Here is a 20250-nt window from a genome sequence, read left to right as displayed (position 1 = left end):
TATGCAGTTAAATATATTGTAGCTTCCGGAGTCCAATTGCCAAATTACATGTCAATATAGAGAGATTATTCCCAAATACGCATTTAACATATATATATTTATTTGTGATTGTGCAGAAACAAACATACTTCATGAATCATCCCCTTCTTAAAACTTAAAACTTAAAACTTAAAACTTATTCTAATGAAAAAAATTCACTTGATAGATAGTTAATTGATACATCAACGAGGTTGTCTCTAATTAAAAATAACGTGGATTTCCCCATGGCGCCCAGGAACCAGGATCGAACTTTAGTGGGGCTTTTTGCTCCAATATAACCAAAAAAAAAAAAAATTAGATCTAAAAAAGTATATGAGGTGCTTATGATGCCAAGTCCTTTTGCTTTCTGGGCCAAAATTGACAATATCTTGTGGGCTCTAAAAGGGCTCAACAATCAAACAGAACGACATCCCCAAACTTCTTCCACAACAAACAGCACCAAAATTCCCAGCCAAAGCTTTCAAGGCCTTCCTTCAACTTCAACGAACCGAATAGCGTCAGAGCTTCACTCCAATTTCTCTTTCAGCTTCTGCAGAGAAAACCCAGAAGTGTCACAAAGTCTCACCGATAAATTCAAATGGCCACTAGTTTGCATTTACCAATCTCAATATCAGCGACTTCTTCATCGTCACTTAGAGCCAGAAATACTCGAAAGTTCGCAGCTTTTTGTTCCATTAACGCGAAAGCAAAAGTTAAAATCCCCATTCCTCCAATAAACCCTAAGGACCCGTTTCTTTCAAGGCTCAGTTCAGTGGCTGCCAATTCACCCGAAACTTTACTGAATCGACCTGTTCAAAATTCTGACTCTCTTCCATACTTGGATTTGTTTGATGAACCTAAGCTCATGGCCACACCTGCCCAAGTATCTCTCTCTCTCTCTCTCTCTCTCTCTCTCTCTCTCTCTCTCTCTCTCTCTCTATATATATATATATATATATATATATGCTTACGTATAGGTAGTTTTTTTTTTTTTAAGGATTGAAGCAAAGTTTTCTAGATTAATTTAATAGGTACTAGTGAAATTAGCGCCTGCTAGTTCTTTGTAGCGGAAAGAATCTTAATTTTGTATTGGTTAAGCTGGTTTTGTTCGAAATTTTAGCTATTCTAATAGGTCTTAATGGAATTAGTAGTGTCTGGTAGGACTTTCTGGCTTCTTTCTTCGGGAAATTTGACTTCTTGTTTTGGATTAAAAAAAATTGTAGTGATGTTTCAAAATTTATTAAGAAAGTCGGAATGTTTGGTAATTAAAGAAATTGATTCCATGTTATCCTGGCCCGGTTAATCAAATTTCTTTTTGTTTGTTTCTATGACTCTTATTTGGTTAGTTGGTAAACTGATGATATTCTCTGCTTGAACTAGGTGGAAAGATCTGTTTCTTACAACGAGCATAGGCCAAGGAAACCACCTCCAGACTTGCCGTCATTACTACTCCACGGGAGAATAGTTTATATTGGCATGCCTGTAAGTTATTGACCCAATATTCATGTTGGTTGTAGATGCCATCTTCTGAAAGTAGCAAATCATGGTATCTTTTCATAGTTGGGGTGAAATTGAGAAGCCCAGAGCATGTCTTCTGTGCAGACTGTGCACCTTGAGTGTGTTCTCTGGTTACTTCAGAAGGGGAAATATGACTAAAATTATACGAGACTAATGCCGATATTCATTCCTAATAGGTTTTAGTCAGTCTTATTGTCACGTCGTTCTTGCATTTTGTGAAATCTGTTAAAAGTTACTTCGATGTTTCAGTTAGTACCAGCAGTCACGGAGCTTGTTGTTGCGGAATTGATGTATCTGCAATGGATGGATCCTAAACAACCAATATATATTTATATCAATTCTACCGGAACCACTCGTGATGACGGTGAAACGGTAAGTCTGGTGTTTAATTTCAAAACATGATGCATATGAAATGATCTCTCTCTCTCTCTCTCTCTCTCTCTCTCTCTCTCTCTCTCTCTCTCAATTATCTATTTTATGTATTTGAAATGCTTGTTGCTCAGGTTGGCATGGAGTCAGAGGGTTTTGCTATCTATGATGCAATGATGCAGTTGAAAAATGAGGTGATTCATTTTAAGAATTGCTTCACTTCACATGGTTATTCGCTCTACTTGGTGGTGATGATGGTGTTAGTTTGCGTGGGTGTGGGTTTGGAGCTACAGAGGGTGTTTCTAGATTAGCAATTGTGCTTAGGGATATGCATATGCATGTGGTGGCACCACATCAGTGCTGCGGATGTGTTGCTGTGATGCTAACGCTCGAAAATGGTTGTGAGGCAGTGACAGTGGCAACTGTTGATTGGGTTTATAAATTCTATGAATTAGTGTATTTAGTTTTATATGCACTTGTATCAACTAACCACACCCCAGAGGATATGGGCTAAGTGACCTGGCCACTGACTGAAAAGTAGGGGACTGATATGCATTTGGTAATGATATGAATATTCTACCTTTTATCTCATTACATAGTTGTTCTTGCTTATTCAGATACATACGGTTGCCGTTGGGGCTGCTATAGGTCAAGCTTGTCTATTGCTTTCGGCAGGAACTAAGGGCAAACGATTCATGATGCCACATGCCAAAGGTATGATGCATTTGGCTTTTTAAGTTTGCAATCTCAGACCTTTAAAACTTTCGTAATTTCCTTCAATCCTGTTTCAGCCATGATCCAACAGCCTCGTGTGCCATCATCTGGGCTGATGCCTGCTAGTGACGTTCTTATTCGTGCAAAAGAGGTGATCCCCTGTTTCATTGCCTTCCACCATTTTAATATGGTTAAAGACTGATTGTTTCAAATTCAATGTTATCCATTCCTTGTTCTAGTCCTAAACATATATTTGTTCATCATGTCTTTATTTGTTTGGTCTCTGAACTTCTCTGGAGGAGTAAAAATAGAAAGGTTTCATTCACATCAACATTTTCTGTTCAATATGCAATACAATGATTGACATTTACTGAGCTCTGGCTTAAGATTTCAATGATTGTCATTCATAAGGTGACAATCTTTTTTATTCAAGTTCTGTGTGCATTTTGTGGAAATTTCAACATTGTCTGAATCTGCAGGTAATAACAAATAGGGACATTCTTATAAAGCTTCTGGCCAAGCACACAGGAAATGTAAGCTCTTTTTATAAGATTTAATCAGCAGCAGCATATGAGCAAAAACTAAGGGACTTATCTTGTTATTTTTGTATTAGTCAGTAGAGGCTGTTACTAATGTGATGAGAAGACCATATTATATGGATTCTACAACTGCTAAAGAATTCGGGGTGATTGACAAGGTAAGTCCTTTTAGATTGTCGTATGTAGTTTGTTTCTTCAATTTTGTGGAAATTTGACTGATGGGAACACTGCATGCAGATCCTTTGGCGTGGTCAAGAAAAGATAATGGCAGATGTAGCCTCCCCTGAGGAATGGGACAAGAAAGCTGGTGTCAAAGTTGTAGATGAACTTAGTCTCTAGTGGGTGCAATGTTGTCATTATAGGTAAGTTAACCTTTTCTTCATTATGCAACAATGGTGCTTCATGGGGTTTTTTCAAATGTGAAAATTATCATTTTGATTGGGCTCTCTGAAGGACTCAGCGAACTTAGCGACAGGGCAAGCTAGTCAATTCAGTTTTCATGGGGAAGAATGCAACTATAATAATAATTGCTTGAAAATTCATCAAATGATGCTGCAAATCTATATTCTATATAGTGGTCATGCAAAGGACAGAAATTTGTCTATTGTCTTCCTAGCCTTGAGCTAGACTTTCACACATTGGCTTGATTTGATATTTCACTCCGTCAGCGTATGAGTGTTAGTGTGATCTGGGGGTATTTGCAACTTGAATAAAATGGCATGAACGACAAATGGGCTGTTGTTCTGGTACTTCAAATTGTTTCTGTAATGGTTGATGGCTCAAGATTGGGCCTGAAAAATACCAGCAATGCATGGTTATACTAGAACGTTGCAAGATAGTGTGGCTATTTAGTTTTATTTTGGTTAGTGTATGTTAATAGTTTTTGCTTGCAAGATCCTTTCAAGAACTAGGTTTCTGATTGGAATGCTTCTCTTGGCGTGTAGGAATTCTTACTTGGTTACTAAATGTAGAAGAAATTACATGATCGGTCACTTGTTGGGATTCTTTGGTTATTGGTTGAAGCATGAATGAATGTAAAGAGCGTCAAATAATCTTATGGGGAGAATATAATTGCAGGAATCTGAAGTGGCCTGTTTATGAGGAAGATTTGGATGGAAGAGATTGAATACTGATGCCAAATAGAATTGGCGCTGGAACAATCTGGAGGGTGCACAAATATGGACGTTCGAAGGTTACGAGGGGTCAGACTCTTTTTATGTCTTAATTGAAGTGCTGTAGATTTATCGAATGTAATATTTTGGTCAAGTTTTTGGGTTTACGGATGATGTTCATGCTTGAGGGTAACCAATCCTTTCTTAATAATATTTCGAATTCAATATGCATGGTTTGCAAAGACTATTTAATGGGTCGCTTACCTATGTAGCTGATGCATGTTCTTTGAAAAAATTTATTGGTGAAGATGGCCATGGCGACCAAATTTTTGGGGGCGTATTTTTTTTGGGTAGCCAAGGCCTAAGTCAGTATATTATCTCAGAGAGATGCAGATATGACTGAAAAGAATGGAGACAGGGAAATTTGCTCAAACAATATGCTTAGCCCTAGCTTCGTGGTCTGCACCTAACCAATTCCACCAGAAGCATCTTTGTCAGGCATACTGCCTGCCGCCGCAAGGACGCCAACGATGTTTTAAGGACGAGGAGGAGGAAACTATATTTTCATCATCACTTAAAATTTGCAATGATATTACTGATATATGAATGACGAGGTTAAGGTTGAGGTTAATATGCTGCTGAGCTTCTCCTTATTTTTTGTGCTCACATTTCATTTCATTGTGATGGGATCTTTTGCCTATATATGCATGCTTGTCCCATTGATGTTTGGTTATGCAATCCAGCCATAAAATAAAAAAAAGAACTCAACCTTCTTCCCGATTCCTGTCTTCTTCATCAAATAATGAGGGACACCCATGCATTCGGAATTGTATTTAATTAATTCAAATATCTATTTTATTTATTTAATAATTCTTTTTACAAAAAATTACTTCAATATGATATCATTTAACCACAATTATCCATCAAGATAGTCTTGAAAAATATACGAAAATTGGTAGTGAGCCCAACGAGTATACCTCAGATAAAATTATTTTTCATTTGAGTCGAGAATTAAACTTTCTTGTTTTTGGTCGAAGATAATTAAACTTTCTAAGTTGTAGCTCAGAACCGCTCTCAAGACTCGAAATGAAAGAGGAGAGGGAAGAGCGCAAATGGGGAAGCCCTCTTTCTCACTCGGATTGACAATCTTCGTCTCCCTGTCTCTCACAGCCTCCTCCTACTCCATCTCATCCTCTTCTTCATGTTCCCCAATCTTTCTCAAACCATCTTCACCATCAACATCTCCCAAAGCCACCCCTTCAGACCTGCTCTCTTTGCTGGGCTCCAAATCCCAGTCTTCAACCATTAACCCCCTTGTAGCCCAAGAGCTCACTTCTTGCTTCAAATTCCTCGTACCCTTTACGCCAAATGTCAACAAATTGTGCCCACAAAAGTATCCCAATAGAAAAGTCTTAAACTTGAAGCAAAAGGGTGATTTATGTCAACGGGAGGAGGAGGATGAGCTTGTTTGGTGGCCTCCTCAGCCGGTTTTGGAGCTTGCTCGCCTTGCTGTTGACTCTGGTGGAGACCCAGCTGCTATTCAACGTGCTTTGGATCCCACGATGATCACTGTCAGTCTCTTTTTCCTCTTTTCCTTTAGCAATTGCCGATGCCTCATGTCTATGTTTGCCTTTTGTGCTTAGATTTGGCGTAAAATTGTAACTTTGGTTTGGCAGCATTCTGATAAATTGTTGTCGGGTGCTTAACAGTTCTTTTTCTGGAAAATTCATGGATACTTTTCCGAAATTGGTCTTCATTGTGTAGGTTTTTCCCCATTTTGATGACACTTAATTGGGAGATTGCAATTCATCCACATATTTACATCACCCTGTTTCAGAAAGTGGCTCTAACTTCTGGCATATTATGATTATACTTATGTGGGTGTTCCATATACACATTGACGGTGTTATCTCACAACTATAACTAAGATTTATGATAAATTAAATGTATTGTCTGGGTTGTTTTACTAGTCTATCTGTACACCAGTTGTAACTGGAGGATGTTTAATTTAGTAATGCATTAGGTACCTGATGTTGAAGGATCAAAAGCGAACCGATGTGAGCTTACTAGAACTCCATATGGGAGACGCTTCATAAGTGAGGTAGGTTTGCATCAAAGGAATGAAACTTCAAATTTTCGAGTTATCCTCTACTCAAGAAATTAATTCTCCTTTTGAATTCATATAGTGCTCTTCTGTTGCACTGCAGGAGTTGAATTCATATATTGAATTTTTATTTGAACTTATTCTATCTCGGGGTCCCGCTGTTGGGTTGAATGTGTCGTTGAGTCGCTATGATTTATTCCATGGCCACCTCTTTCTTGCTATAGACACTGGAAGACTTGGTATATTGTAAGTTGGTATCTTTCTTACTGCATCCTTTCTTGTATTGTTGGTACCATAAAAGGCTGAGAAAATTTTAGACCTAAGTTGTAGAACGGACAATGTTTTACCTATCATTGGTTATTTCAAGAACGTATCTTTTTATGTTTGACAGATTCCATGCCAAAGAATACCCTGCATATGATAAAGAAGTATTTCCATATAATATGGGCTACTGTCAAGTAGGTAAAGATGCCTTGATTACATCTTTATTTTTACAATTCTCAAAATCTGTTTTGGTACCCTAATACTAGCTGTTCTGTCTTCCAGAGTGACTTATCTGAAAATAGAAAAAATAATGAAGAAAGAACTTTAAATGAAATCCTCTTTTTAGCTTTATTAAGTAGTTCCTCAAATTTTTTGGTTCCTGATGTCGAGCAATTACAATTGGTTAGATAACATGGTAATTTCTTGTGGTGAAATGTTTTTGTTACACCTGTTGTTCTTATATTACATCTCTTAGGGTCTAATGTGAGATATGATGATTCAATGAACTTGCGAAATATCCTCTGGCTGGCTCCATTGCCAAGCAATTCAACTAAAGCTTGGGTAGCACCAGGTACCCTTCCATAACCAATGCACTAAGATATACTGGTGGTGATTAGTAAAAAATGAACCATAGGCTATTTCTTTTGTAATAAAAGTTATGTAATACGGCTTGTTGATTTTCAGGTGTCCTTGTAGCGCTGGATGCCCATCCAGAAGGCATCATATATAGAGATCTCATACCTGAATATGTAAATTTTGCGAGGACAATATATGAAGGTTTGAACTTCCATTATCATTTTCACTCCTACATGGGTGATATGCCATTTTCTGTTTCCTAACATAAGTTCCAGAAGATTAAGAAATACAATTTTTCATTGGTTCTGGTCAGACGATCTTGGGGAAGTTGCAGTTGATGTCAACTATTTGGATGTTGGGAATGCAAAGTTGAAGTTCCAACTTTTTATATGCTGATGCTCTTTTCAAGGTTTGTACCATATGCTTTCCCTTCATCGCCTAGTCTATTATGCGACAGTGCCAAGTAACCATGTAAGGAAATCTACCTTTGTTTTGTTCTGTAAATAGTACTATAAGTCTTCCTTGGTTGTGTTCTCTTTTCATTCTGATAGATGAAATGAGATGACTTTTAATTTCTTTTCGGGGCACAATTGCAGTTATTTATCGTGGATCAACCCCAAATGCGATACGAGCCAAATATAAAGTCTCAATCAAGTAGGCTGGCAGGATGATTCCCTTGGTTTGATTGTGGAAAGTAAGATCCGAGAGTACACAGGAGTGCGATGGTTTGTTCTTGCTGCAGATTTCGCTAGGCATGCAAGCTGAATTTGCCAGTGTCGGTGCAAATGTGGTTGTGCTGTTTCCTTTTTACTTCTGTTCCCAAGTGTGGAGCGCTGCAGATGAACTCACCAATTCATTGTTCCTAAATCATCATTTCTTCCCCATAATTTAATGGGGATGTGATTTGTAAAGAATGTCTTGGTTACTAGCTTGTTAATAAGAAATCTTAGATAATTGGTTGAAACAGAATGATAAATTAGAGTTAAAAGAAAAAAACTAAAAAGAGGAACCATGCAAGAGTGTTCAATCTCTCATAATGAACTTGATTTCCCCATTGAACTAGGCCACAAAATGACATTTCCTTCTATTAAAAACTGGAATTATTATAGAGCAAACTCTAAAGCCCAAACCTAGAATATTTGCAGATAATTAGTGTAGCCCCTTGACCACTTTTAGGGCTCGTTCGAGAGTGATTCTGAATAGGTTAAAAAGTACTTCTGTGAAGAATCACTTCTCTATATAATCACTTTAAGTGGTTTTAAGTGATTTTATGAGAAGCATATGAAAGGTGTCTCTCTCTAGAATCACTTGAAGTGATTATATGGAGAAGCACATCTCAGAAGTGACAAAATCACTTTTAAACGAGCCCTTATTTGTCAAGAAGCAAGCCGAATATTTGTATTTTGGGTCGGTCGGGTTGTGGTTACGCCCGGACACCCCCGCCTAAATCTCCCATCATAAATAAAAGAGTAGAAAGCAAAGACCCGGAGGTTAATTGGGATTTCTTTCTTGTGCCCGCACCATTTTCTCGACCTTTTTGTAATTTCCGGTCCTTTGGTTAGCTGCCTGCTTGCCTGCCTGCCACAAGGGGGGGTGTGAGGGAGGGTTTTACAGTAGCCAGCCACCAAACACCTCAAACAATCTTCAATCATCTTCATCTCAAACTCTGTTCATCGTTCCGTTGCCAAGACTTCAACTTTCAAGGTAATAAGTTTACTTTCTCTCCTCTTCTCTTCTCTCTCTCCCTCATTTTTCTCTGCAACCAAACTTAAACCTCAGCTTTAGAATAGTTGAGTGACATTTGCTTCTTCTTCTTCATGGTATGGCGCAGTATTGTTGATCTTGTCGTTTGCAGATATGATGTTTGTAAAATTGCCTCTTAGACAATTTGTGTTAGTGTTGTATGAACTATAATTTGTTGGGCAATCTCTAAAGCGAACTAGTTTGCAGTAATGGCCATGGAAGAGCCAAAAGACCCGTTCAAAGGGGTGGATTGGAAAGCTGTTGGTAGTGACATGCAGAAGGACCCCAGTGTTAAGCCGGGCATAAAGAAGCGGCTTCCTAGAAAGATTAGGCAGATCCCAGATTGCTATTTTCTTCCTCGAAGATCCCTACCCTATAACATTGCATTCTTTGGAGCATGTATTGCTGGTGGCATTGGCGCTGGGATGCTGCTGGAGGTCTGGATAAACAAGAAAGTTAAAGGTACGTATGCCCTATAATCCTGAAAGTTTCCAGCTTTGCAAGTTTAATGCTTTTGGTTAGATGCACTGCATATCTGAGCCTTGTCCATGGTGGGTTTAGGGGTTTATGGTTTAAAATGCACATTCAGAACATTAGGAATTACGAAAGGAGATGTTAAAATAAGAAATCTATGATCAGATTGCTGATGTTTTATGGTTCTACTTTGTTGTAATGCTTAGCCTATACTTTTCTGATTGTTTGAAGTTTCATCTCTTGGTTTTTACTAGTTGTATTTCGAAATAGAGTTTATGTGCTAATATATCATGCTTTGGTGCTGCAGATGATGGAGGAGTCATATGGGAGTTTGACAAATGAAGCCTAGAGAGATGGAGTTGTTAATGTGATGGCATTACAAATTTCCCCTCTACTCTCTCTGCCTCTTTGCGCTTTCAGAATATTCTTAATGAGAGATAAAAAGCTGTAAAGACAACTGAGTTTGGTTTCTATGCTAATGTCTGGTCATGGCATTTTGATAATGAGCATACTATATTGTTTTGATATCGGCTCTCCGTTCTGTTTCAACTTTGATTTTCAGATTATAAGAACTGATCACAACTCTGTGTCATTTTTCATACTTATTCCACAACTTCTCTTCTTTGGAGAAGATCACAATCGTCCAATAGTAGAATAAAGTGGGGGAAGGTCATGATTATTTTTTCTTTAAACAAGCCTTAATTGGGATTACACTTTCTTTATACAAGCGATATTGAGATTATTTTTTCTTTATACAAGCGATAACACAACACCTATGGTGCATGGAAATCTGCTCTTAACCATGATGATTATCAATTATTTAGACAAATAACTGAAATTAAATTATTACTTTTTTGAAGATAAATTTTTACCCAAGTCAAGAGTTATTTAATATTAAAAATAAAAAATAAAAAAAAGCTTTCATGGACTTGGAGAGATTTTTGGGGCAATAATCCGAACAAAACGAGTAGTTTTTAGGTGCGAACTACGCACCAGGGTACATCGTGCACCCCGGCACAACACAAAAAAAGCTTTGCCGCATACCACTTCCCTCTCTCTCGCTTTCTATACTCGCGCTTAGGCTTGGCTACTCTCTCTCTCTCTCTCTTCGAACCTCCGTTTCTCTCTCAGTCCCTGTTTGATCTTGTGCTCTCTTCTGATTCAATCTCTCTGTAATTGTGCGTGCGTGTTTGTAAATGGCTGCCGCGAGGATCGAGCGTGGCGATCTGTGGAAGAACAAGGCCCTGTCCGTACAGCTCCGGCTCAGGGAGCGGTTCAGAGTGGAGGTGGACCGCCGGCTCAGGCTCCACCCCATTTTTACAGACGACGGTTACTTCTCCTCCACATTCCAGCGCTGGCTTCAGCGCTTTCGTGACTTCCGCAGAGACTCTCTCCCTTCTTCCACTGTTTTTTATCGCAAACGAGGTATTTTCTCAATTAAATTTTTGTGTGTGTGTTTGTTTTCATTATTATATTCGGAGCCGATTGAAATTTGATTGATGTGTTTCTGTCATTAATTTTTTCCGTATTTCTTAAAAATTGCAACTTTTTTTTAATAAGATTCTTGGCGGTGGAGTTAGTTTAGGCAGTGAAGAAATCTCAAATTTTTAGTTTTATTTAGTTAAAATTGTTTGATGAATGTAATTCACTCTCTCCTAGTCTCTTGCGGTTAAAAATCAGTTAGCTAGCTACCATGAGAGGCAAGACTAGTTATGTTTCAAATTAGTAAGAAATTAAGAATTTCAGCTTGATGACGATTTTGGGTTCCTATTGGCTCGCATTTTGTTAGTAACCAATGTTGCTTTTGTTTCTTTTCGTTAATGAACTGAAATTTTTGGGTTTGAAGAACGTGTAAGTGTTTAGATAGCGTTTGTTTAGTTTGCACTGCTATCTATAATCTAATCATGTGGGAATTGCTGTGAGTTTTTGGTCAGAACCATAATAAAAGGATGATTTTCGTTTTTTTCCGCCTGCAGTGGGTAAGGAATTCAATGCTGAAGAAAAATCGGTCCTTCTTCGCATGCTTCAAGCTGTGGCTGTTCCGGTGATTGGCAATGTTTGTCATGTGTTTATGAATGGATTAAATCATATCCAGGTATGCGAACTTGTGTGGAATTGATATAACCCAACACCTTTTTTCCTACTTTTGAGGGCTGCACGAATAATTTGGATTTTTGGGTGTGATAGGTTTATGGTGTAGAAAAATTACATGACGCTGTGCTACACAGACCCAAAGGCCAGCCTCTAATAACGGTAGAGCCCCATGATCCTATTCTATGGATCTAGAACTGAGTGTATTTTAATCTATTGGATTAACCACCATTTGCTCCTCCACTTTCAGGTTTACCATTGTTGAATTATGATGTTTTCTTTATGTATTCCGTTTCAGGTGAGCAATCACGTTGCTTCTATGGATGACCCGCTTGTTCTTGCTGCATTGCTTCCTCGACATGTTCTTCTGGATGCTCAGAACTTGAGGTGGACACTGTGTGCCACTGATCGATGTTTTGCAAATCCTGCAACTTCAGCATTTTTTCGATCTGTCAGAGTCTTGCCAGTTTCTCGTGGTGATGGGATTTATCAGAAGGTATTCTTTGAAATATGTCTTTAAGGTTTGCTGCATTGCTTAATTTTTAAGCGATGCTATAGTGTGATAACCACGCCCATGTGATTCAGGGTATGGATACAGCTATTTCGAAACTGAATCAAGGTGGTTGGGTGCACATCTTCCCAGAAGGTAGTCGTTCTCGAGATGGTGGCAAAACCATGGGGTCTTCCAAGAGAGGTGTTGGGAGGTGAGGATCTTGTTGTGAAAGTGTGTTGCAAAGAGAGATTCCCCTTTTCTTGGATTCGTAGGGGTTTTTTAAATGATTTTTTTGGGGGTTGGCTCCCAAGCTTTGGTCTTTGAGCTGTGAGCTTCATCGTAAAGAGATGTGTCTTCCTTTTGAATAGTAACTTTTGGCACATTGGTTGCAGCTGCATTTGGATGCAGTGCTCTTTTCTTTGGAACACTATTTGATGACTGTTGCATATTCTTACTTGGCAGGTTGGTCCTTGATGCTGACAATATTCCTATGGTTGTTCCATTTGTGCATAGTGGGATGCAGGACATCATGCCTATTGGTGCCAGCATTCCAAGGATTGGCAAGACGGTAGGTAGTCTAATGCTTGCTATTCTCAATAGATGTTCAGTTTTTCGCAACTCAGTGTCCTTTTGATATGGTGATGGTGTTATCTTTCCAGTCAGATATTCTTTTAAGACTTTAGCAATCATATGAGTGAGGGGATAGGCCTTTTTATCCTGTCTTTTGGAAAATATAGGTGACGGTGGTTATTGGAGATCCAATCTACTTTGACGATCTGTTAAATTCTGAAGGAGCTAAGCATGTATCAAGAGGAAAGTTGTACGATGCAGTGTCTTCAAGGATTGGACATAGACTGCGTGAACTGAAAGTTCAGGTGGACAAATTGGCTCAAGTGACTCGTCCCCAAAATCTTCCTGCACAGAACACAGAGCGAGCTGCAGTCATTTTGCAGCAGGTTGATTGGGAATCATTTGGAATGGGGAACTTAGTATCTACCGAAGATGATGGTTCACTGGTGCCTGAAACTCAGGTCCAACTAGTTTCTACCTATACACAAGAGCCCAGGTCTACCGATACCGATCGGCGTTTCAGAATGGGTTTCTCTCGTGAAGGTGGCATTGCATCGCGGATGCGTAGTTTTATGGACCATCCTGACTTGATGGGTTTTGCAGCCAGAGGTTTATTTATGAACCGTAGAGCTCGTGAAACAACTCCAAATGGTAGAGGGGTTGGTCCCTTGAAAGCATGGAAACAATATTTGGAGGCCAATGTATTACCACAATGGAATTAGTTCTAACATAACACTCAAGGAGAGTGAGAGGCCTATGTAAATTAAAATTTTGATTTTCATCATAAATGAATTGAGGTTTTGGTTTAAAATTTTCATTTTGTTTTAAGTTTAAACGGAAGTTTATAATAATTTGACTTCACCTCGTTGGTTTGAAACCGATAAATTTTAATAAAACTCAATTTGATTCAATAGTTAATAAATTTTGTCTTCTTCTTATTTTCACTTGGGTTGGATCATTATGTTCTTACAAAAGAACCTACTGAAGCAGGTTAATTTGACAGTTGAATTATATTTGTTCAAAAAAGACAATAAAAAATTAAATAATTTCTGTTTTAAAAAAAAATATACATAAGCGTATCGTTCCTTTCTTCGCGTTCAACCCAAAACAAATCACGTTTCTTTCTCTCAAATTACTTTATATAGTGTTATTTTTCCGCAAATATAATTTCAAAAACTACAAACCAGCTGACTTCCACACTACAATCAATTTGCCTACATTTCACATCACTGAAAGAAAACACAACTCTTTCAATTAGAAACAAAAAGGTTCTCTCTTTTCATTAATTTCTTTGAATCTTCTTTTGTATGATTCATTGTACGTTGTCGCTTCTGCCAGAAATTGGCAGAGTTTTGCAAAATGCCAGAAGAAATGGTGATGCAGATCTTGTCAAGGCTGCCTCCGAAATCTCTGATGCGATTCAGATGCGTTCATAAATCGTGGTACAATTTCATCAATGACCCCAACTTTGTGGATGTCCACCTCTCCAAATCCATAGACAACAGATGTTCATCCAAGACCTCAACTTGTGTCCTTTTCAAGCGTTGTGTTCTCAACGATGAAGCAAATCATATTTTGTTGTCACTTGTTGATCTTAGCAATGACAACGATGATGTTCAAATTCAATCTAATTCTATCCGAGACCTCAACCTTAATAATGTTCCTCCACTTTCTGTAGGGCTAAGGCACGAATGTTTGGACATTGCAGGCCATTGCCATGGGATTATTTGTCTAACTGATTTCTCTGATAATGTTTTTCTATGCAACCCAGCTCTAAAGCAACTCAAGCTTCTTCCCAAGTCATGCCTTCGTCTACCTCAACCTCCCCCGAAAACCCTGAACAGGTTGCAGTCGACAGGGGTAGCTGTGGGATTTGGCTACGACAGCAGAGCCAGGGTTTACAAAGTTGTTCGAATAGTAATGCATTTTGAGGGGTTTTGGATCTTGTTCTTCCCTCACATGGCAGAGGTATATACCATGAGCTCTAACTCTTGGAGAGAGATCAAGACTGATATACCAAGCACTGTGGTTTGGTCTTCTTCTTCTTCCCAAATCTACTTCAAGGGTGTTTACTATTGGTTTGCCTTGGAGCTGGACAAGCAAACCCTAGACGAAAACAAGAAAGTCATGCTCTCCTTTGACATGGACGATGAGTTATTTTTCGATACGCCGGTGCCGGATAGTTTACAAGATTCAGAAGAAAACTATGGAAGCCTAGGAGTGTGGAATGAATCCATTGCTCTGTTTTCTTATCACGTAGAAAGTGGGGTTTCTAAATTCATAGACATATGGGTGATGGATGGTTTTTGTGGTATCAAGGGTTGTTGGACAAAACACTTAACCATCGAACCTATAGCAGGCATTGGGATGCCGTTGACATTTTGGAATAGTGATGAGCTTCTTCTAGTTGCCACAGATGGATATGTAGTTTCCCACAATTTCGATACCAAAGTGCTTAGGAATCTTCCTATTCATGGTGTGCTTTTTGAACATTTTCAAGCTGTACTTTATACAAGTAGCCTCATTTCAGTTCATTGAGACAACAACAAGATTCTCATGTTAAGTAATCTCTCGTTCTTCTACTTCTTTTAAGAAACATTCTTTTTTGTAATTCTTGTAATTTTAATGAAATATTACTTTTGCATGTGTGTCAGATTGTAATTTGACAATTACGAAGATGTTATGGGTTTTGAATGAAAGTGAAGGGGAGGTTAGGAATGGTGTGTATACTGAGAGATTTCTTTTATTTTATTTTATTTTTAATAAATAGTATCGCCGTGCGGCTATACTTGGGTCTTTTTTAAATTTTATTATATCGTATAGCCGATCGGCTATACTATTTAATTAAAAAATTTAAACAGTCAAGAGTATATCCGTGCAGCTATACGTTTCAAATATATTTAAAGAGTATAGCCCATCGGCTATACTAAGAGGCACCGGTATAGCCGCGCGGCTATACGGTTTAAATATAACATATAATCATTTATACAGAGTATAGCCGTCAGGATATACTATTTAATTAAAAATTTTAAACAGTCCCGAGTATAGCCGCGCGGCTATACTAGCGGCTATACTATTTAATTAAGAAAAAGGGTCGTCTGTAATGCACAAAACAAGCGCTTCCCGTGGATCTCATCAAAAGGTGAAATCTTATGACCTTAACGTTTTTCATCTAAAAATTTCAGCAATGGATGCAACTCAAATATTTGAGCTAAGACAAAATGTTACAGGGAAAAATGAATACAATTAAAAGGTCTAAAAGATTTGATGAATGCTGTAATTATGTTCTAAACTCAAGTCTCAAAAACAACAAAGATGAAAGGCTTGATGGCTTTTAATTATCTACCCTTTGCTGTGTTCAGAGGAATGACAGTTGAATATCCAAAATCGTCACATGGTGTACGCTTACTGATAGAGGACTATACATATGCTGCTGATGGGCTTGAGATCTGGTCTGCAATTAAAACATGGGTTAAAGAGTTTGCTTCTTCTACTATAAAAATGATGAAATGGTTCAAAATGACTCAGAACTCCGGTCTTGGTGGAAGGAACTCAGAGAGGAAGGTCATGGTGACAAGAAAGATGAACCATGGTGGCCTAAAATGCAGACTTGTGAAGAGCTGATAGAAATATGCACCATTATCATATGGCTCTCTTCAGCCTCTAAATAATGGTTATTAAAAAAAAAAAAAAAACAAAAACAAAAACTAGTCAAGCCGTGCGGCTATCCGACCTTTAGCGGCTATACTATTTATAAAAAAACAAAAGTGGACGAGCCCAACGAATGGGCCCCACGTGTCAAAATAAGTATAGCCGAGCGGAAATATTATTTTTTAAAAAATATTTAGGGAAAAACGAGGATAGCCAGGCGGCTAGACTATATTTTAAAAAAATTAGGAGAAAACCGAGTATCGCCGAACGGCTATACTATTTTATAAAAAAAATTAGAAGAGAACCGAGTATAGCCGCTCGGCTGTACGACTTTTAAGTAAAACATCAGAATAAAACTGTGTAGAGCACAAATGGGCATTATTTTTCAACATGAACCATAGAAAAGGACGGGGTCCTCGAGTCGACCACAGAAATGGAGGAAAAAGTAGCTGGATTAGATTAGTAACATCTAAAAGACCTTCACATGCAAGGCAAGTAGTATACGAGTCTTTTTAAAGAAATGGTCACCTATTATATATTGACCTTAATAAATACTACACACACCCTTCTCTCATATTCTTCATGCTGAGATCTTCAAACCATCTTCTATTAAGTTCTTTTAGTTCTTGAATCGGATGGAAGATGCTACATTGCAAGCATCTCTTAACTCCTTTGAGCTTCAAGAGAAAAGTAGTTGCAGTAGCAACACCCAACAACCTCACATCAATCAATCACAGGCCACTACTGTGCCTAAATTGCCTGGTTTCTTGAGCATGGATGATGTTACACGATCTCAACCGTTGCCTTTGGCTTCAACAGCTTCCAAGGCATCCCAGAACAACACCATTGATCCACACCCCAAATATGAGGGCAAGAAGATCAAAGGGAGGGTGGTGTTTTGATGAAGAAGAATGTTCTGGACTTGAACGACCTTGCAGCATCGGTTCTCGATCGTGTTGGTGAGCTGGTTTACTTTTTACTTGTTAATTTGTTAGCATCCATGCTTATTTAATGGTTCCAAGTTACTTGTAGTTATTAGTACCAGAACCTCACAAGAGAAAACAGAACATCTCAATTTAGAACAGAGAAAGAAAAAAAAAACAGTATTTGGAGGTTTTATAATTGAACATCTATTGATCCATTTTTCATTTGATCTCCTTTTGTAGAAAAGGGGTCCCCAGGAAAAGTTGGAAAGCCAGCATATTTGGAAAATTGGATTACCACAATCACCCCCTTAACTGCAGGGGACTCTGCATTTGATATTACTTTTGATTGGGATGAGGAGATTGGGGTCCCAGGAGCATTTATAATTAGAAATGATCATCACAGTGAGTTTTACTTGAAGACTCTCACGCTTGAAGATGTTCCTGGTGAAGGTCGAATCCACTTTGTCCGCAACTCATGGGTGTGTACCCTGCTGACAAGTACAAAAAAGACTGCATTTTCTTCGCAAACAAGGTAAAAGTTTGTAGGATGAAAGAATGCAGTTCTAATGCAACTCATTAATCACGCATGAGAGAGAGAGAGAGAGAGAGAGAGAGAGAGAGATTGAAGTCCATTAAGAGATTGAAGTCCATTAAGACAAACTCATTTAGTTGTAGTTTATGGACTGCTAGAAATACTGAAAATGGTAAACTAGTAGGTTGATTTGTATATTTGTGCAGACTTATCTTTCAAGTGACACACCAAAGCCACTACACAAATTCAGAGAAGAAGAGCTAGTAAACTTGAGAGGAGATGATGATGATAAAACAAGAGAGCTTCAGGAAGGGAGTAAATCCTGTCGCCATTCGTTGTCTCCAAGTAAGCTTAAGCTTTCATGATCTATTGTGTACATCTGTTTTTTTATTTTATAAAGAAAACGGAAAACTCGAAGCGACATTTGAATTTATATTACTTTGACTTTCATCCTAAATGAAATATTACTTTTGCTTGTGTGTCAGATTGTAATTGGACAATAAGGACGCTGTTATGGGTTTTGAATGAAAGTGAAGGGGAGGTTAGGAATGGTGTGTATGCTGCGAAATTTTTTTTCAATAACTAGTATAGCCGCCCGGCTATACGTGGGTTCGTTTAAATTTTTTAATAAATAGTATAGCCGAGAGGCTATACTGTTTAATAAATAAAAAAATTAAACAATCTCGAGTATAACCGTCCGGCTATACGTGTCAAATATAATATATATAAAGAGTATAGCCGCGCGGCTATACAATTTAAGTTTTTTAGAAGACCATAACATTTTTCATCTAAAAATTTCGGCAATGGATGCAACTCAAATATTAGAGCTAAGACACAACGTTACAGGGAGAAATGAATACAACTAAAGGGTCTAAAAGATTTGATGAATGCTGTCATTATGTTCTTAACTCAAGTCTCAAAAACAACAAAGATGAAAGGCTTGATGGCATTTAATTATCTACTCTTTGCTATGTTCAGAGGAATGGCAGTTGAGGATCCAAAATCGTCGCGCATTGTACGCTTACTGATAGAGGACTATCCATATGCTGCTGATGGGCTTGAGATATGGTCTGCAATTAAAACATGGGTTAAAGAGCATTGCTCCTTCTACCATAAAAACGATGAAATGGTTCAAAATGACTTAGAACTCCAGTCTTGGTGGAGGGAACTCAGAGAGGAAGGTCATGGTGACAAGAAAGATGAACCATGGTAGGCCTAAAATGCAGACTTGTGAAGAGCCGATAGAATCATGCACCATTACCATATGGCTCTCTTCAGCCTATCATGCAGCAATCAACTATGGCCAGTACTCTATAGGTGGATAAGTCCCGAACCGGGCAAGCATAAGCCTGCGCTTCATGCTGGAAGAAGGCACTCCTGAGTGTGAGGAGCTCAAAACCAACCCTGACAAGGCATTCTTGAAAACATTTACACCTCAGCTGCAGACCCTGCCTGGCATGGCCTCCATCTCCATGGAAATCTTATCAAGGCACCCAGTTGATGAGCTTTATCTGGGGCAGAGAGACACCCCATAATGGACAACAGATGCAAACATGTTGCAAGCCTCTGAGGATTTTAGAAAGAAGCTGGAAGGAATTGAGAAAAGAATTATAAAAATGAACAAGGATAATAAATTGAAGAACCGGGTTGGACCGTCCAAGATCCCATACACTTTGCTCCATCCTTCTAGTGAGCCTGGACTTACTGGCAAGGGAATTCCCAACAACAGTGTCAACATCTAATGCTTCTCTATTTTGTATATTTTACTCATCCTTCTCTCTTGGCTCGATATGTTTTTTGTTGTTGTAGTTGTTGTTGTTGTAAGAATAAATTCAGAAATTGTTCATGTGTTTGTTGTTGTTGTTGAGGTACACATGCTGAAATTACTTCATGGACAAAATCTGCACGCATAAGCTCAGCTACCTTACCAGCTGCGTAAGTGCTGCCTCCATCAAAGACAAGACAAAAGCCATACATACATGAGTATATCAATAATATCCAGAACTCATCAGCTTTCAGATTAGTCCAAAGTCAAATAGATCATGAAACATAATTAAGAACCAAGAGACATTCAACAATCAGATTTCATTGGTATCAAATTAAGCAACAAAAGCAGACTGGCGAGTCCTGCATCAAACAGAGCTAGTAATACCTCTTTATTTATCATTGCTTGCTACCATTACATTAATGGTCCATCAAAACCAGAGTATTATAGGTTTTCATGAAACAAGAGTATAACCAACAGGCTGCACACCAGTTTCTCCAATTGAAGAACTTGAAGGTATCTGCTTGGAAACTCTTTGCCCAAGTCCAAGAACTCCGTAGTTGTCGAGATCAGAAAGAACCTTCTGGTCAGCAAATGGGCCTTCTCCTTCATAAACATTCGGCTCTGTTTCTTCATCAGCAACAGATCTAGCAAGATTAAAATTATTTTGTCAACCAAAACTAGATTTCTTGGTAGGTCTTAAAACATATTTTTTATATGATTACACAATTTGTATGGAAATGAGCCTCTTACTTCTGATCATACACTTTGCATTTGATTAAATAAGTATT

General features: G+C 38.3%; 5 protein-coding genes and 2 pseudogenes across 10 annotated transcripts; all 7 read left to right on the top strand.

Moving 5' to 3' along the window:
- The first annotated feature begins 424 nt into the window (after positions 1-424).
- On the top strand, positions 425-4495 carry LOC103344595 (ATP-dependent caseinolytic (Clp) protease/crotonase family protein). 3 transcript variants are annotated; one of them, XM_008248200.3, is made up of 10 exons: positions 425-901; positions 1399-1500; positions 1786-1908; positions 2040-2099; positions 2523-2619; positions 2697-2770; positions 3099-3152; positions 3233-3316; positions 3396-3520; positions 3612-4015. In XM_008248200.3, the coding sequence occupies exons 1-9, from the start codon at positions 617-619 to the stop codon at positions 3495-3497; spliced, it is 981 nt and encodes a 326-aa protein (XP_008246422.1). In that variant the 5' UTR covers positions 425-616; the 3' UTR covers positions 3498-3520; positions 3612-4015. The 3 variants fall into 3 exon arrangements, with proteins under 3 accessions (XP_008246422.1, XP_008246420.1, XP_008246421.1); XM_008248198.3 differs by lacking the exon at positions 3612-4015 and adding an exon at positions 4103-4495 and having other exon boundaries at positions 428-901; XM_008248199.3 differs by lacking the exon at positions 3612-4015 and adding an exon at positions 4236-4495 and having other exon boundaries at positions 429-901.
- Positions 4496-5260: 765 nt separating this feature from the next.
- LOC103344596 (T-box protein) lies at positions 5261-8178 on the top strand. 2 transcript variants are annotated; one of them, XR_515098.2, is made up of 8 exons: positions 5261-5841; positions 6294-6371; positions 6478-6620; positions 6766-6836; positions 7114-7209; positions 7323-7415; positions 7528-7685; positions 7811-8178. XR_515098.2 is itself a non-coding variant. In XM_008248202.2 (8 exons), exons 1-7 carry the CDS (start codon positions 5383-5385, stop codon positions 7608-7610), a joined length of 1023 nt encoding a protein of 340 aa, XP_008246424.2. In that variant the 5' UTR covers positions 5261-5382; the 3' UTR covers positions 7611-7623; positions 7811-8178. The 2 variants fall into 2 exon arrangements, 1 of the variants encoding a protein (XP_008246424.2); XM_008248202.2 differs by having other exon boundaries at positions 7528-7623.
- A 376-nt stretch (positions 8179-8554) lies between these two features.
- On the top strand, positions 8555-9956 carry LOC103344597 (krueppel-like factor). 3 transcript variants are annotated; one of them, XM_089041821.1, is made up of 3 exons: positions 8555-8918; positions 9046-9419; positions 9739-9956. In XM_089041821.1, exons 2-3 carry the CDS (start codon positions 9167-9169, stop codon positions 9771-9773), a joined length of 288 nt encoding a protein of 95 aa, XP_088897947.1. In that variant the 5' UTR covers positions 8555-8918; positions 9046-9166; the 3' UTR covers positions 9774-9956. The 3 variants fall into 3 exon arrangements, with proteins under 3 accessions (XP_088897947.1, XP_008246426.1, XP_008246425.1); XM_008248204.3 differs by having other exon boundaries at positions 8557-8918; positions 9158-9419; XM_008248203.3 differs by having other exon boundaries at positions 8579-8918; positions 9165-9419.
- A 462-nt stretch (positions 9957-10418) lies between these two features.
- LOC103344598 (Phospholipid/glycerol acyltransferase family protein) lies at positions 10419-13396 on the top strand. The gene is made up of 7 exons (XM_016793553.2): positions 10419-10856; positions 11408-11526; positions 11619-11684; positions 11821-12018; positions 12108-12226; positions 12478-12583; positions 12753-13396. Exons 1-7 carry the CDS (start codon positions 10628-10630, stop codon positions 13305-13307), a joined length of 1392 nt encoding a protein of 463 aa, XP_016649039.2. The 5' UTR covers positions 10419-10627; the 3' UTR covers positions 13308-13396.
- Positions 13397-13848: 452 nt separating this feature from the next.
- Positions 13849-15347, top strand: LOC103344615 (F-box/kelch-repeat protein At3g06240-like). Its single transcript, XM_008248226.3, has one exon. It carries the CDS (start codon positions 13945-13947, stop codon positions 15121-15123), a length of 1179 nt encoding a protein of 392 aa, XP_008246448.3. The 5' UTR covers positions 13849-13944; the 3' UTR covers positions 15124-15347.
- Positions 15348-15900: 553 nt separating this feature from the next.
- LOC103344616 (uncharacterized) lies at positions 15901-18059 on the top strand (annotated as a pseudogene).
- Positions 18060-18600: 541 nt separating this feature from the next.
- LOC148921205 (putative linoleate 9S-lipoxygenase 5 pseudogene) lies at positions 18601-20168 on the top strand (annotated as a pseudogene).
- The last annotated feature ends 82 nt before the right edge of the window (positions 20169-20250 follow it).

This window comes from Prunus mume, linkage group LG1, assembly GCF_029339155.1.
Source record: "Prunus mume cultivar Tortuosa linkage group LG1, ASM2933915v1, whole genome shotgun sequence".
In the NCBI taxonomy this organism is placed as follows: domain Eukaryota; kingdom Viridiplantae; phylum Streptophyta; class Magnoliopsida; order Rosales; family Rosaceae; genus Prunus; species Prunus mume.
Note: the sequence above shows the minus strand (reverse complement) of the source record. Positions and strands in the feature narration are given on the sequence as shown.